The sequence below is a fragment of the Salvelinus sp. IW2-2015 genome, linkage group LG15 (genome assembly GCF_002910315.2).
Source record: "Salvelinus sp. IW2-2015 linkage group LG15, ASM291031v2, whole genome shotgun sequence".
Classification (NCBI taxonomy): Eukaryota; Metazoa; Chordata; class Actinopteri; order Salmoniformes; family Salmonidae; genus Salvelinus; species Salvelinus sp. IW2-2015.
In genome coordinates this window covers 391,275-409,065 of record NC_036855.1, presented here as the reverse complement: position 1 = coordinate 409,065, position 17,791 = coordinate 391,275, and the positions used below count along the sequence as shown (strand labels likewise).

Sequence of the window (17,791 nt, the reverse complement as noted above, 5' to 3'; positions counted from 1 at the left end):
GGAGTGTAGACTACATTTTTGTCTGATTCTCTATGGTAAATAAGATAGTAATGCATTTTTGTTGTGGTTCCTTTGCATAATACAATGATGTAAAAAGTGTTACAAGTGACTTGAGCTTTTGAACAAGTAAAAACTATCTGTACTACTTGTCCTAGTACAGGACATTGATGACAGCTAGGCGACAAGGCAATGTAGCCTATGGCAATGTAAAGGTCCTAATTAAAATCGGGACCGAATCAGAGAGGTGCGGAGATCCTGCAATCATTTCAAAGTCAGTCTTAAAACAATCCTTTGTCGTCAACTATCTTTAATGTTTTATCAATGAAAGGAAGTGTCTCAGATGAGAACACAGTGCTCCTGTTTAGTTAATTGTAAATTCTGAAAGTCATCGTCATCAGGCCTTTGTGCGGGCATTTCTATTCCTTTCATGACTGTTTTTGTACCTTGCCTTGCATCTAAAATTGTTGGATGTCCATACACTCCTTTTAAAAACTGACAACATTACAATAAACCTGATCACAAGAACAACTCTTTTTCCTTAATAAGGAAATATGAAACATCGCTTGAGAGTGAAACGAGAAAGTGTTTGATTAAAGGGAAATTGGTTTTCCATTTTGATGGCATGAAGCACTACTAGGTCTCGGAGTCTTCTCTGTAAACTTCCACATGAACAATACTGCACTACTTTACGTTGAAGATTCTCAGAAGAGGTAATACAACCAACGGGAACCTAAGCACTTTCTCTTTTCCTGCTCCATCTCTCCCCAGATTCCTCAAAATGTCAGCTGTCTGTGTCAAGGGTAAGCAAGAACCTGTCCCACGCAGGTTATGTGTACTGAGGGCAGAAAACAGTAAGTAGGTACTAGGTAGTTCGATTGTACACAAACAGYCTATATAGATATTATCCATGACACATTTCTAAAGTTACATGGACAGCACAGCTAAAGTACCAGTATTTATAATAACAACACTTGCTACTGTATATCATCATGTAATTTGTTGTCACCTGCCTACCATTGTTAAAAAAGCCGTCTTAACAGTTGGCCGTAAATAAAAACATAAAATACTATAATATCTAGTATGTCTTGTTAAAATCATATTCTAGCTAGCTGATAAAGGATGCTAACAATAAACCAGATAGCTAGCTAGCTAAAGTCAGCTAGCCAACCAGTATGGCTAGCTTGCTAGCTAGTTAACGTTAGCTAACATTAGCAAGCCTAGTGTCATGTAAATATGACGTTTGCGGATTATCAACCTTGACACATAACTCACCTTCAGCTATAACCCTTTTGATTCTCAGTTTCATGTCACCAAGCTCCACAATTTGCCCAACAAAATCATTTTGGTCTCGACTTGCGCCTCCAGTGCCACCGGGCCCTGCCAGGAAATCAAGTGCCGACTGGAAGAGGGACATTTTGTCCTGCGTCCCCGGTGTAGCTCAGCGAGCTCTTTCCAGGCCTTACAGAGATAATATGCTGTAGTCAAAGTTTTTTTTTAAATCAATCAGTGATGTCGTTAAGTTAATTATGAACGTTGGTGTCTAGTTATTTGATTCCTTCGCTACACAAACATTATCGTCCTACTCATCTAGAGTGGCCATCACTGCACTTCCGTGAGGTGGTGACGCTCATCGTGACGTCACAAACATTCTACTTCTATGGTATAATGGAGGTCCGCAAATTAAAGTTTAAGGTGCATGCCGCCACCTACTGTGCTGGAGTGTGCGTTCAATAACGGTTTTCCTAATTCTGTACTAATAAGAAAAATAAATAAACGAATAAATCCCTACTAACAAACCCTCACCAAAACCCTTCCAACCCCCTAGTAGAAGCACCAGTGCTTGGGCTCCCGAGTGGCACAGTGGTCTAAGGCACTGCATCTCAGTGCTAGAGGTGTCACTACAGACCCTGGTTCAATTCCAGGCTGTATCACAACAGGCCGTGATTGGGAGTCCCATAGGGCGGCACACAATTGGCCCGGTGTTGTCCGGGTTAGGGTTTGGCCATCATTGTAAATAATAATGTGTTCTTGACTGACTTACCTAGTTAAATAAAGGTTCAATTAATTTGTAAAAAATCTGACAGTATGTCCACTTACTAAGGGAGCAGCCATGGTAGCTCCATCCGTCCGCCTAGTAGTTCCACCAATTTGTTTTACAGCCTCTGTGTAAAAGCTGTCCAGCGAAGACAAGAATACTGGTCTCGACACCAGTGTAACAGATATGATTGTCGATCGTAACTCTCTTACGTTGTGTTTTTAAAGGACTGTCCAGCCAGCGATCCCAGTTGATCTGTASTTTATTCTTACAAAAATAGTACAAAATACTATAAATGTAAGTACCTGACGATAGACACAAGCAAGAACATCAGATGTGCAGGACAACAGYGTGTTAATGGCTGTAAATTCGTAATTTGTTTGTTAGCATGTAAATAACTGAATTAGCAGGAGCTCCAACATAGGATTTTGCCTGTGCTTTGCTGGATTCCGTTTCTTTTTATCCCAAAAAACGACCTAGTCCTTGCCGATGACAAGCATACCCATAACATGATGGCGCCACCGCCATGCTTGAAAATATGAAGAGTGGTACTCAGTGACGTGTTGTGTTATATTTGCCCCAAGCATAACTCTTTGCATTTATTTCTAACAGCTGACCATGCAAACACAAGAACACTGGTCTCGACACCAGTGGAACAGATGGGATCATACTTGGCTGTAGATTTGTGATTCGTCTGTTAGCAGGGAAATAACTGTGAATTAGCAGGGAACTAATGGGACCATTACAATTAGAGCATGCTAGCTAACTCACTCTTACAGCAATAACATCCTATTAGAGCATGGCTAGCCAACTCACTCTTTTTTTAACCTTTATTTTAACTAGGCAAGTCAGTTAAGAACAAATTCTTATTTTCAATGATGGCCTAGGAACAGTGGGTTAACTGCCTTGTTCAGGGGCAGAACGACAGATTCTCTTACAGCAATAACATCATATTAGCGCATGCTAGCTAACTCATCTATTACAGCGATAACATCCAAAAGCACATCCCAGGAAGCCCCCAATATCTAACAGGTACAGTACACACACACATACATATGTATATACAGTTGAAGTCGGAAGTTTACATACACCTTAGCAAAATACATTTAAACTCMRTTTTACACCATTCCTGACATTCAATCCTCGTAAAAATTCCCTGTCTTAGGTCAGTTAGGATCACCACTTTATTTTAAGAATGTGAAATGTCAGAATAATAGTAGAGAGAAATATTTATTATTTCTTTCATCACATTCCCAGTGGGTCAGAAGTTTACATACACTCAATTAGTATTTGGTAGCATTGCCTTTAAATTGTTTAACTTGGGTAAAACGTTTCAGGTAGCCTTCCACAAGCTTCCCTCAATCAGTTGGGTGAATTTGGTCCGATTCCTCCTAACAGTGCTGGTGTAACCGAGTCAGGTTTGTAGGCCTCCTTGCTCGCACACACTTGTTCAGTTCTGCCCACAAGTTTTCTACAGGATTGAGGTCGGGGCTTTGTGATGCCACTCCAATACCTTGACTTTGTTGTCCTTAAGCCATTGCCACAACTTTGGAAGTATGCTTGGGGTCATTGTCCATTTGGAAGACCCAAGCTTTAACTTCCTGACTGATGTCWTGAGATGTTGCGTCAATATATCCACATAATTTTCCTACCTCATGATGCAATCTATTTTGTAAAGTGCATCAGTCCCTCCTGCAGCAAAGCACCCCCACTTCATGATGCTGCCACCCCCATGCTTCACGGTTGGGATGGTGTTCTTCGGCTTGCAAGCATCCCCTTTTTTCCTCAAAACATAACGATGGTCATTATGGCCAAACAGTTCTATTTTTGTTTCATCAGACCAGAGGACATTTCTCCAAAAAGTACAATCTTTGTCCCCATGTGCAGTTGCAAACCGTAGTCTGGCTTTATATGGCGGTTTTGGAGCAATGGCTTCTTCCTTGCTGAGCGGCCTTTCAGGTAATGTCGATATAGGACTCGTTTTACTGTGAATACAGATACTTTTGTACCTGTTTCCTCCATTATCTTCACATGGTCCTTTGCTGTTGTTCTGGGATTGATTTGTACTTTCACATCAAAGTACATTCAACTCTAGGAGACAGAATGAGCGGTATGGTGGCTGCGTGGTCCCATGGTGTTTATACTTGCGTACTATTGTTTGTACAGATGAACATGGTACCTTCAGGCGTTTGGAAATTGTTCCCAAGGATGAACCAGACTTGTGGAGGTCTACAAAAACATTTTCTGAGGTCTTGGCTGATTTCATTTTGATTTTCCCATGATGTCAAGCAAAGAGGCATTAAGGTTGAAGGTAGGCCTTGAAAACATCCACAGGTACACCTCCAATTGACTCAAAGATTTCAATTAGACTATCAGAAGCTTCTAAGCCATGACATCATTTTCTGGAATTTTCCAAGCTGTTTAAAGGCACAGTCAACTTAGTGTTTGTAAACTTCTGACCCACTGGAATTGTGATACAGCGAATTATAATGTAAATAATCTGTCTGTAAACAATTGTTGAAAAATGACTTGTCATGCACAAAGTAGAAGTCCTAACCAACTTGCCAAAACTATAGTTTGTTAACAATAAATTTGTGGAAGTGGTTGAAAAATTTGTTTTTATGACTCCAACCTAAGTGTATGTAAAAATTCACCCAACTGATTGTGGGAAGCTTGTGGAAGGTTACCCGAAACGCTTGACCCAAGTTAAATAATTTAAAGGCAACGCTACCAAATACTAATTGAGTGTATGTAATCTTCTGACCCACTGGGAATGGGATGAAGGAAATTAAATCTGAAATAAGTCATTCTCTCTACAATTATTCTGACATTTCACATTCTTAAAATAAAGTGGTGATACTAACTGACCTAAGACAGGGAATTTTTACTAGGATTAAATGTCAGGAATTGTTTAAAACTGAGTTTAAGTGTATTTGGGTAAGGTGTATGTAAACTTYCGACTTCCACTGTATGTACATGAAGGCAGGGTAAATCTAGCAATTTCACAACAAATGCCTAATACACACAAATCTAAGTAAAGGAATGGAATTACGAATATAGAAATGTATGGGTGTGGCCCGTCAGGAAGTCCAGGATCCAGTTGAAGAGGGAGGGGTTCAGTCTCAGGGTCCCTAGCTTGCAGTGGTGTAAAGTAATTAAGTWAAAAAAATACTTGAAAGTACTACTTAAGTCGTTTTTTGGGGTATCTGTACTTTACTATTTATATTTGTGACTTTTATATTTGTGACTTTTACTTTTACTTCACTACATGAAAATGATGAAMTTTTTACTTCACCCTGACACACAAAATGACTCCAGCAAAGTTTTGAATGCTTAGCATTCATTTTGAATGCTTAGCAGGACAGGAAAATATTCTAATTCACACACTTATCAAGGGAACATCCCTGGTCATCCCTACTGCCTCTGATCTGGCGGACTCACTAAACACATGCTTCGTTTGTAAGTGMKGTCTGAGTGTTGGAGTGTACCCCTGGCTATCCGTAAATTAAATAAACAAGAAAATGGTGCCTYCTGGTTTGCTTAAAATAGGGAATTTTAAAATATTTTAAATTTACTTTTGATACTTAAGTATAYATAAAACCAAATAYTTTTACACTTCTACTCATTTAGAATTTTACTGGGTGACTTTCACTTTTACTTKAGTCATTTTCTATTAAGGTATCGTTACTTTTACTCAAGTATGACAATTGAGTACTTTTTCCACCACTGCTAGCTTGGTGATGAGCTTGGAGTGGGCTATGGTGTTGAACGCTGAGCTGGAGTCTATGAACAGCATTCTCACGTAGCATATTTCCCCTTTGTTCAGGTGGGTGGGGCAGTGTTAAGTGGAATTGAGATTGTGTCATCTGTGGTCTGTTGTGGAGGTRTGCAAAGCTGTCATCACGTCAAAGGGTGGCTACTTTTAAGTATCTCGAAAAATTAAATATATTTTTGATTTGTTTAACATTATTTTGGTTACTACATGATTCCATATGTGTTATTTCATAGTTGTGATGGCTTCACTATTATTCTACAATGTAGAAAATAGTACAAATAAAGAAAAACCCTGGAATGAGTAGGTGTGTCCAAACTATTGACTGGTACTGTATATATACATTTATATTTCAGAATCTGGTCCGGAAGCTAATTTCCTGCAATTATATCCATTTTGCTATGGGGTTTTGTACTGTGTATTTAAATAGTGTATTCTCGACATAGCTCATTCTAATATKTCTACTACTGTACAGTTAGTTACACTGTGTATACACACCACATATTCATTTATATACTTGATTCTTGACATAGCTCACTCTAATATATCTACTGMTGTACATATCATTCTTAGTATATCTTGTGTAAACAGTACACACTGAGTGTACACAATATTATTGAGTTGCACCACCCTCTTTTTGCCCTCTGAACAGYCGCAATTCATCRGGGTATGTACTCTACAAGGTGTCGAAAGCTTTCCACAGGGATGCTGGCCCATGTTGACTCCAATGCTTCTCACAGTTGTGTCAAGTTGGCTGGATGTCCTTTGGGTGGTGGACCATTCTTGATACACATGGGAAACTGTTGAGCGTGAAAAATCCAGCAGCTTTGAAGTTCTTAACACAAACCGGTGTGCCTAGAACCTACAACCATACCCTGTTCAAATGCAGTTAAATCTTTTGTYTTGCCCATTCACCCTCTGAATTGCACACATACACAATTCATATCTCAGTTGTCTCAAGGTTTAAAAATCCTTCTTTAACCTGTCTCCTCCCCTTCATATATACTGATTGAAGTGGATTTAATTAACAAGCGACATCAATAAGGGATCATAGACTGACCAGGTGAAAGCTATGTCATGGAAAGAGCAGGTGTTCTTAATGTTTTGTACACTCAGAGTTCATACAGATAGCGTTTGGATTACTGTTGCAGTGCGATTTGAGTTGTTAATGGGATCATTTTTGTAATTTTAACTATTTTTTCTCCCCAATTCCTTGATGTCCAATTACGATCTTGTATCACCGCTGCAACTCCGGAGAAGCAAAGATCGAGTCACACGTCCTCTGAAACATGACCCGCCAAACCGCGCTTCTTAACACCTGCTCGCTTAACCCGAGCCAGTTGTGACACAGGCTGTAGTGATGGTAGACTGCTGGGAGGCCCCTTTCTTGTTATTTTTTTAAAATTATTTGTGTACTTGCTTTACATGTTACTGCATTTTTAGGCGCTAGTAACATAAGCATCTCGCTGCACCCGCTATAACATCAGCTAAACTGTGTACGCGACAATTAACTTAGATTTGAAAGGAAAGAGAATCCGACCTAGGACTCTGACACCCTCTCCCTAGCTCTACAACTTGCCCCCCAAACTTGCCCCAACAGGATTGCGCCCCTTAATTTAGAAGTGAACTTTGATTCATTGCTAGTCCAATATGACCTTCCGTTGGCTCACTGCATTTGTGATGCATATTGGGATGTTCCAGTGCATTCTTATCCTGTCGTGTCCATCATYCTGGCTGTCTGCCCTGGAATTGCCATGTTGGCTTGGTAATAGTTACGGTGTATGGAGAGGATGGAACCACGTATAACAAGCGCACAAAGCAGGTGTTCACTACAAGGAACCAACACAACCTGACACTCATTKACTAGAAATGCCAATGTGAATGTCATTCTGAATCTCCCATAAATGTCCTTGAGAGGCCCACTCCACCATTAGCCATCCCCTAAGGCAGTTACTAGACCATGGAATTGGACTGCCACATGACTGGTACTCAGACTAGATTACAATAGCTACAACATAAAAATAAAAAAATACAAATAAATGTTACTGTATGTATTTTTGTCAGGTAGGACCATACAGCACTAAATGAGAGTTTGTAAACTAAAGTTAACATTCATCAAAAATATGAATAGTTGATAGTTCCTCCTTTTGTATCTGTGTTTGCAGGTCTATATTTCCAAAACGCTTTAATATATCCTAATGTTTGTTTCTTTATGTAGGGGAAATACTTTTAGCAACATAAGAGCTTGCAATATTGGGTTACATCATCTTACGTGGGCCTTGCCACGCCACTAGTTTAATTGCACAAATCACACAAAATGAGAGCACGGACTTTTATTTGGTAGTAGACTATTAGAAAGCTATTTTGTCAAAGTTGCTCCTCCCTCTGTGTCAGGTGACCTCAGTTCGCCTGGTAACAGAGAAAGCGTCGCTAGGAAGTGAATAGTGCGATGAGTTCGCGGCAAAAAAATAGCTTTTTTGAGGCAATCTACGGCGAAAGTTTACGAATACCGGAACGGGAGTACAGTTTATCTGTGAGAAGAAGGGAGTAACGTTGTCTAATTTATCACAATTATGCGTCGTCGCGTGCTAGCTAGCTCATTCACATCTCGTGGCATGAGAGATAAAACAAGATTAAGTTAGCAAGCTAGCTAGCCAGCAGCTAGCTAGCTTAGTAGTCATAGTCAATTACGCACCCCAGCAGGACAGGTAAGCAACAATCGATCTGGCTTGCCACCACCTGTTTTAGCTAGACAAGTTACTGTAAAAAAAAGATTTGATCTGTTTACCATTTAAAGTACCGTTAACCTGGTATGTGTGTCCGCATAACACTGCTACAGCTATGGAAGTAGTGTCGTCGTCGGTTGGGTTAATGCGATGTGGCAGTAATCATAATAGGATTTCACCCTCCTTCCTGAATAAAGCTTCCTTCTGTCTGTCGCCCGGTTTATTTATTTAGCTCATGGAGTGTTTACATCATCACACAGTTGAATAGGTAGACTACTGTAATGGTGTCAAGTGACATAGTGGGYGCACGTTGCATTAATCTGTGTATTGGGTTGATATTTCAGGAGAAGGTGGTTGACAGTTGAAGAATAACACTACCCTAATCTGCTCATATGGGTTGGGGACCTGGGTGGTAGGCCCTGCTTGCTTCCACAGCCAGGTTGTTCTGACACAAACATGGGRAAACTTCAGAGCAAGTTCCGACGGTCGCGCTCTGAACTGTACAGGTAAGACAGCCAGCAACACAGGCTGAGTGACCCCATACCTAAACCTGTTTAAGACAGACTTCAGATGTTTTATTGATCAGATGATCTGTGCGGTGCTTGGTTCAGATTGTAACAATCCCATAACATACGTCAAATAGGCCTAATAGATAATCGAAGGCTATTCTTGAGGTGCAATTGTACTGTGCCTCTGCAGGGCGACCAAAGGTAATGGCGAGGATGCTGCTGTCAGTCAAGTGATACAGTATGAACCCGCCCACCGTGATGCCGTCAACTGTGTCACCARCCTGACCTCAGACCTTTGTGTGTCTGGGGGAGGTGACATGGTGAGTAAATTGACTAGGTTTTATGCACGTGTTTTACGAGTGACAATATAGTACAGGAAACTGACTGCTAATCTGTCATCTCTCCCCAGGCAGTGGTTGTGTATGACTGGAGAGGAGGGAAGTTATGTCAGTCATTCCAGGGTCACAACAGAGAGGTTACCAAGGTAAACAGCCAGTGCACTCTGAGGTAGTTGAAGAAAGAGGGTGCAATGTGGCTGTGGATATTGAATGGATGCTTGCYGTTGTTTTATTGGTGTGTTGTAGTCTTTAGAATAGATATCAATTGTGGTGCTGGGAGTAACAGAGTAGAAAAATACATCTCCCACACACACGATTTTACCTCTGCACATTTGTTGTTGTCAACSTTTCGCTACAATACCTTTTTTTTTGTGTGTGTTTGTAGATATTCTGTATCTAATTATCGAGTCTCCTCTCTCTCTCCCAGGTGGAGTGTTTTCCTGGCAGCACCTGGATCTTCAGTGCGTCTCGAGACAAGACTGTTATGATGTGGGACCTCAACCAGGGGGACGAGCCCATCCAGGAGTTCTGTGGCCATGAGCTGGTGGTCAACGGGCTGGCCGTCAGTCCAGGTAGAAACAGGGTGAAGTTTCCCCTARGTGCAGATCTAGGATCAGATTTCCCTCCTCCCCCAATCTTAACCTTTAACTATTAGTGGGGAAAATTCAAGATCAGCRTCTAGGGACAACTTCCMCCTTCACCCCTCAAACACTTGCATTAACACCTTATCAAACACCATAATAAATACCTGTGTGTGTAAACCATACTTGTATTTTCGGTAGATGGGTCGAGGCTGTGCACTGGTTCCCGTGACAACTCCATGTGCCTCTGGGACATTGAGTCTGGCGAGCGTGTGCATAAGAACACAGTCTCCAGAAACCTGGTAAGTGACTCCTCCATCCCTTGATTTGAGGGTACTATAAAAAAGGGTTTATAAAGGTAGGATGATATCTCATACCCTGTGTCCGAATTATCATACTTCATACTGTTTACGATAAGTATTTACTAGGCACTAACAGTACTGCATACTATTTAGAAACACGGTTTRGTAAAAAGTTATACTAGTACAAATGATGAACATACTACAGCTCATCCATACTGAGGAAGTGGCGTCTGTTGCACCGTCATAATGGAAAGGCAATTTAATTCATGAATATGTTAAAGTGAAAGTAAAGTAAAGTGAAATCACAAAGTTTGGTGATGCGTTTTGCATAGTTTGCACAATCTCACTTTTTACTTTGTACTGAAAGTGCTCTATCTTAAATGTTCCTGCTGACATGCAACGTTTTTAGGGTCATATCAACAGTGGACTAATAAACTATATGTATATATATTTATTTATTTATTTATTTTGAAGTAAAATATCCCTTTAAGGAATTCACACTATATGAAAAGGGGAAATGAGTATGACATCCTGGCATTTAAAGCATACAAAATGTAGATCAATCTTGCACACTACTAAACGTTATATTATTACATACACAAAAAAGTATTGTAAATATTATTCCGTATGATCATTCGTATAGAGCCTGACTCTTTTTCAGGTTACTCATGTGTGCTGGGTACCTGAGAGCAGCTCCATCGTTCAGACATCCGAGGATAAAACCATCAGGTAAGTTGTTATAGCCTGGTCCCAGATCTGTCGCTGCTTTTGCCTACTTCATTGTCAAGCCAAACATGTTTTGAATACCAATTCCATAAGGAGTTTGCAAGAGAGCAGTAACAGACTGGCCCCCAGGCTATAGGACGACAGACTGGCCCCCAGGCTATAGGACGACAGACTGGCCCCCAGACTATAGGACGACAGACTGGCCCCCAGACTATAGGACGACAGACTGGCCCCCTCAGGCTAAGGACGACAGACTGGCCCCCAGACTATAGGACGACAGACTGGCCCCCAGACTATAGGACGACAGACTGGCCCCGCATGGACTGCAGTATGGACGACAGAACTGGCCCCCAGGCTATAGGACGACAGACTGGCCCCCAGGCTATAGGACGACAGACTGGCCCCCCAGGCTATAGGACGACAGACTGGCCCCCAGGCTATAGGACGACAGACTGGCCCCCAGGCTATAGGACGACAGACTGGCCCCCAGGCTATAGGACGACAGACTGGCCCCCAGGCTTATAGGACGACAGACTGGCCCCAGGCTATAGGAGCGACAAAGGACTGGCCCCCAGGCTATAGGACGACAGACTGGCCCCCAGCTATAGGACGACAGACTGGCCCGCCCAGGCTATAGGACGACAGACTGGCCCCCAGGCTATAGGAGCGACAGACTGGCCCCCAGGCTATAGGACGACAGACTGGCCCCCAGGCTATAGGACGACAGACTGGCCGACAGCATAGACGGTGCAAGGCTATAGGACGACAGACTGGCCCCCAGGCTATAGGACGACAGACTGGCCCCCAGGCTATAGGACGACAGACTGGCCCCCAGGCTATATGCTGTTGGTAGTCCCTCAGGGTATGATCACTAACAGTGTTACTGTGTGTAATGCAGTCAGGAGGCTAGTGGGAGGAGCTATGAGGACGAGCTCATTGTATAGGCTGGAATGGAATGAATGTTCCATATGTTTAATGTGTTCGATACCATTCCATTTAATCCATTCCAGCCATTACAATAAGCCTGTCCTCCTATAGCTCCTCCCACCAGCCTCTGAATGCAGTGCTCCAGGTTGATATATGCATTTTGAATGTGCAGGGTGTGGGACAGTCGTACCTGGCAGGTCACTAACACGTTCCCAGCCAAGCAATACATCCAGACACACTGTGACATCAGCGCCAACGGTAACCACCTCCTGTCCAGCAGCAATGGCTTCGGAGGCCAAGGCTGTGAGGCTACGGTGAGACCCCTTCAACCCTCTCTGGGTTTTCAATTMTCTACCCTTTTCCAGAACTGTGCACTTGTTCACTCCCCCCCAATGAACGGCATTGGTTTGGTGCAAGAATGACTGAAGTGAGTTTYTACCATGTTGCTCACACCTGTCCATCCCTTTTAAATTGATGAGGGGGAAGTGTACGAGTTYACACTCCTGTAGAAGGGTAGAGAATTGAAATGAAGCCTGTCCCTACGRAGTTTTGTTACTGTGTGAATCCCACACCCACATCACTCATGTGTTTTCTGTGTGTGTTTGTAGCTTTGGGACCTCAGGCAGCCTGGCTGTAAGGTGGTGGAGTACCGGGGCCACCGTGAGACCACCGCTTGCTGTGTGTTCCTGCCCTCCAGCCCCGGGGGCCCTGCGCTCGTAGCGTCCTCCTCTCATGACTGCTCAGTCAAAATCTGGGATCAAAACACTGCAGGTAACACTGCCCTACACTACGATGCCCTACCCTAGTGAGCTAAATGGCCTCTATCTTCTCATCATGTTTATTCTCCTTGGTTCTTTCCTATTTTCCTTGTCACTCTTTCTCTCTCTGAAGCCTGTCTGACCACTCTGACCCTGGATGGATCAGGTCCTTTGGTGTCTTTGGCCCCAAGTGACTCCAGCAGTCTGCTGTGTGCCAGCTTTAACACAGGGCTCCACGTACTCCACCATCACACGGATGGGCTGGACCTAAAGGAGGTGGCGCGCTTCTGATAAGGGCACAGGACCGGTGCCGGCACGGTAACCCGAAACCCCAAATCACCTACACTGTGGGCCACACAGACCTCCAAGCCAGCGAGGCCCTTTAAGTCAGATGGACCTGATCAGGAGACACCATCCCTGGGTCAACTGATGGGAGAAGACCCCTGCGAGTCATTCTAAAATCAGGGAGAGCCCTACGACATTGTACTCAGAGCATCAGGCGAGGCCCAACTGCTTTGGGATGTCTTGGTACAACAGAAATGTTTTGGATGTTTGGAGACTAAGTGGATAGTGATAGCTTTAGCAAGTACAATTAGCCAAATTGCTAACTGTAAGTAGACAATTGTGGAATTGTTAATCTGATAGTTTAGGAAAAACTGTAACCACTATAAAATAGAGCAGGCAAATAAATCATGAATCGTTTAGAGCAGGGGTGTATTCACTAGGAACCAAAYGGGCCCAAAAYGTGGAGGGACTAAACTGAACTTGTCCAATAAGTGCAAATGTTCATTGCAAAATATTCAGTTGCAAAACACATTTTGCTACAGTTTACTACGGTGTGCACTAATGAATACACCCCAGTCGTGTCCTACTCTAATAAAGTGTCTACTTCAGACCGGACTAGGGTGAAACTTCACAGGAGGAGATTGACACTTACGTTCTTACGACAGTTTATTTGAAATGGCTTCACGACCCCATTTTAATCATACAATAACAAATTTATGCCACATTTTATCAGATGCTTTTATCCAAAATGATGACTTAGTCATGCATGCATTTAATTTTTTTTATTTTTTTTTTACGTATGAGTGGTGCCAGGAATCGAACCCACTACCCTGGTGTTGCAAGCATCATACTCTACCAGCTGAGCTACAGCGCAACTCGGCAGTGCTAATGTCGACCCAGGTTGTGATACTCGACTTCTGTGACATACTCCGTTATTATGCTGGCAAAAATGTAACTTATGGAATGCAATGTATTTGTATTAAACTGACTGAGATACTGCCACACTGTAGGTCAGCGTTTGCCAAACTAGGGGTCGCGACCCCATRTRGGGTCACCAGTTTTGAAAATAGGGGTTTCGAGAGAAACTCTGGAGAATTTTTTTTTACATTTGCGCTTGGTTAATAGAGGCGGGATTACATCAGTAACCTCCGGTAGTCGCTAGGTTGTAATAAACAGAGTGGTTCTGTCTTTCTTCCTACAAATGTGGCTCCATCTTTTCGAACGGTTAAGCTACAAAATATTATGACCCCCCCCCCCCCCTCACTGAATGATAAGCTCTCAGGAACACATGTGTGTCTCTCCCTGCAATGCCCCACAAGCAAGACTCATTAGAACAGAAATGGACAAGTCCAACAAGCAGAACTCATAGACAGCGTGCAAGACCAGGCCCAAACAGACTGGGGGGAGGAAATAACATCAATGACAATGTAACTTCCTTCACAGAAAATCATTGGCTGATGATCTTCTGAACTTCCCATGCATTTCAGTCATTTCAAAACATATGTCCTTCAATTGAAATACTGTCAAGAAGTACTGCAGACTGATTTGTAATAGACGACATAGCCAAATTAAAAAGTTAACATTGGCTGTTGATACACATTTTTTTCAAATAATTGGGGTCCGACAACACATTCTTTCATCAAAGGGTCGCGGATCAAAACAGTTGGAACCTGCCGTAGATAGTTACTCTGAGAATGAGTATAGCACGGAGAGACACTATACCAACACCATCAATAAGGCTTAGCAGACTATGTAGTAAATTCGCCAGTTACATGGCTAACACATTCCGATGGGAACACATCCCATACAGTTTCAAGTTTTATATGTCATGTGTGCCACAAGTAGCATGAATGCCTTTTCTTTCAAGCTCAATGTAGACACAAAAAAAGAACACAAGGTAGCAGAGAAATAAAAGAACACAAAGTAAGAAGCACAGGGGGCAAAAAAGGATTAGCAGCCACCAACTGTGTGCAAGTTCTCCACTGAAAAAAGATAAGAGGCCTGTAATTTTCCATCAATAGGCACTTCAACTATGACGACAAAAATGAGGCAAAAAATCCAGAAAATCACATTGTAAGGATTTTTAATGAATATTTGTTTGCAAATTATGGTGGAAAATCAGAGTAATTTGGTCACCTACAAACAAGCAAGATTTCTGGTTCTCACAGACCTGTAACTTTTCTTAAGAGGCTCTCGTCCTCCACTCAGTACCTTATTAATGGCAACCTGTTTGAACTTGTTATCAGTATAAAAGACACCTGTCCACAACCTCAAACAGTCACACTCCAAACTCCCAATGGCCAAGACCAAAGAGCTGTCAAAGTGACACCAGAAACAAACATGTAGACCTGCGCACCAGGATGGGAAGACTGAATCGCAATAGGTAAGCAGCTTGGTTTGAAGAATCAACTGTGGGAGCAATTATTAGGAAATGAAGACATACAAGACCACTGAATACTCCTCGATCTGGCGGCCACGCAATCTCACCCCGTGGGTCAAAATGATCACAGAACGGTGAGCAAAAAATCCCAGAACCACACGGGGACCTAGATGAATGACCTGCAGAGAGCGACACAAAGTAAAAAAGCCTACCATCAGTAACACACTACGCCGCCAGGGACTCAATCCTGCTGTCCCCTGCTTAAGCCAGTACAGGTCCAGGCCTCTGAAGTTTGCTAGAGAGCATTTGGATGATCCAGAAGAAGATTGGTAGAATTTAATAGGTCAGATGAAACCAAATAGAACTTTTTTGGAAAAACTCAACTCGTCGTGTTTGGAGGACAAAGAATGATGAGTGGCACAAAGAACACCATACCAACTGTGAAGCATGGGGGTGGAAACATCATGCGTGTGGGCTGTTTTCTGCAAAGGGACCAGGACGACTGATCCGTGTAAAGAAAGAATAAATGGGCCATGTATCGTAGATTTTGAGTGAAAAACCCTCCTTCCATCAGCAAGGCATTGAACATGAAACGTGGCTGGTCTTTCAGCATGACAATATCCAAACACACAGCCCGAAACGAAGGCTTCGAAGAAGCATATCAAGTCCTGAGCTATTCGCCATCTCAGATCTCAACCCCATAGAAAATCTTTGGAGGGAGTTGAAAGTCCGTGTTGCCTAGCAACAGCCCCAAAACATCACTGCTCTAGAGGAGATCTGCATGGAGGAATGGGCCAAAATACCAGAAACAGTGTGTGTGAACCTTGTGAAGACTTACAGAAAACGTTTGACCTCTGTCATTGCCAACAAAGGGTATATAAAAGTATTGAGAAACTTTTGTTATTGACCAAATACTTATTTTCCACCATAATTTGCAAATAAATTCATTAAAAATCCTACAATGTGATTTTCTGGATTTTTTTTCTCATTTTGTCTGTCATAGTTGAAGTGTACCTATGATGAAAATTATAGGCCTCTCGTCTTTTTAAGTGAGAGAACTTGCACAATTGGTGGCTGACTAAATACTTTTTTGCCCCACTGAATATACACGGTCAGTTCCAATACCATATTAACAATATGCAGGGATACTGGAGTGAGAGGTAGATATGTAAGGTGACTAGGCATCGGGCTATATGATAAACAGTGTAGCAGCAGCGTAAATTATGATTGTATGCGAGTGTGTGTGTACGTGACTGTAGAGTCCTGTGAGTGTGCATAGAGACAGTGCAAAAAATAACATACACRGGGTCAACTCAGAAAGCCCATGTAGCCATTTTAGTAGTCTTACGGCTTAGGGATAGAAGCTGTTCAGGAGCCTGTTGGTGTCATACAAACATACACTGAATGAAAAACATAAAGAGCAACATGTAAAGTGGTGGTCCCATGTTTTCATAAGCTGAAATAAAAAGATCCCAGAAATCTTCCATATATTATTTCTCAAAAATGTTGTGCATAAATGTGTTTTTACGTTCCTGTTAGTGAATATTTTATCCTTTTGTCAAGATAATCCATCCACCTGACAGGTGTGGCATATCAAGAAGCTGATTTAAAACCGCACGATTATTACACAGCAGCACCTTKTGTTGGGGACAATAAAAGGCCACTCTAAAATGTGCAGTTTTGTAACACAATGCTACAGATATGAAGTTGAGGGAGTGTGCAATTGGCATGCTGACTGCAGGAATGTCCACCAGAGCTGTTGCCAAAGAATTGAATGTTAATTTCTCTACCGTAAGACACATCCAACGTCGTTTTAGAGAATTTGGAAGTACGTCTAACCGGCCTCACAACTGCAGACCACGTGTAACCACGACCTCCACACCCAGCTTCATCACCTGCGGGAGTATTTCTGTCTGTAATAAAGCCCTTTTTKGGGGGAAAACTCATTCTGATTGGCTGGTCCTGGCTCCCAAGTGGGTGGGCCTATGCCCTCCCAGGCCCACCCATGGCTGCACCCCCGCCCAGTCATGTGAAATCCATAGATTAGAGCCTAAGGAATGTATTTCAACTGACTGATTTCCTTATATGAACTGTAACTCAGCTAAATATTTTTAAATTGTTGCGTTTATATTTTTGTTCAGTATGCATACAAAGATTGCATCAGTGTCAACCATGAGTGCCATGGTGAGGAGCCACAAGCATGAGATGCCACTGTTCTGTGTAATAATCAATGATGCTCTTGGTTGGAATCTAACCGTCCCATTGTCTCCTTTGGTTGCGTCACAAATGGGACCCTATACCCTATATAGTGCACTACTTTGGACCAGAGCCCTATGTGCCCTGTTCAAAAGTTGTGCACTAAAAAGGGAATAGGGTATAATTTGGGATGTAAGCCATATTTGAATAGAATAAGAGAAGGGGTGTGTGGGTCCCGTTGTGTTAGCTCTGTCTG

General features: G+C 42.4%; 2 protein-coding genes across 4 annotated transcripts in view; one reads left to right on the top strand and one right to left on the bottom strand.

Annotated features, from left to right (window-relative positions):
- gak (cyclin G associated kinase) overlaps window positions 1-1,622 on the bottom strand; it is a 42,248-nt gene extending 40,626 nt beyond the window's left edge. The window contains exon 1 of the mRNA XM_070446880.1: window positions 1,273-1,622. Within this exon, the coding sequence (XP_070302981.1) occupies window positions 1,273-1,414 (142 nt within the window). The 5' untranslated portion in view covers window positions 1,415-1,622. The remainder of the gene's footprint in view (window positions 1-1,272) is intronic.
- Window positions 1,623-8,212: 6,590 nt separating this feature from the next.
- wdr31 (WD repeat domain 31) lies at window positions 8,213-14,054 on the top strand. 3 transcript variants are annotated; one of them, XM_024003437.2, is made up of 10 exons: window positions 8,213-8,515; window positions 8,881-9,039; window positions 9,233-9,362; window positions 9,452-9,526; window positions 9,808-9,952; window positions 10,163-10,263; window positions 10,925-10,992; window positions 12,089-12,230; window positions 12,525-12,687; window positions 12,808-14,054. In XM_024003437.2, the coding sequence occupies exons 2-10, from the start codon at window positions 8,990-8,992 to the stop codon at window positions 12,963-12,965; spliced, it is 1,032 nt and encodes a 343-aa protein (XP_023859205.1). In that variant the 5' UTR covers window positions 8,213-8,515; window positions 8,881-8,989; the 3' UTR covers window positions 12,966-14,054. The 3 variants fall into 3 exon arrangements, with proteins under 3 accessions (XP_023859205.1, XP_023859204.1, XP_070302980.1); XM_024003436.2 differs by having other exon boundaries at window positions 8,878-9,039; XM_070446879.1 differs by having other exon boundaries at window positions 8,213-9,039.
- The last annotated feature ends 3,737 nt before the right edge of the window (window positions 14,055-17,791 follow it).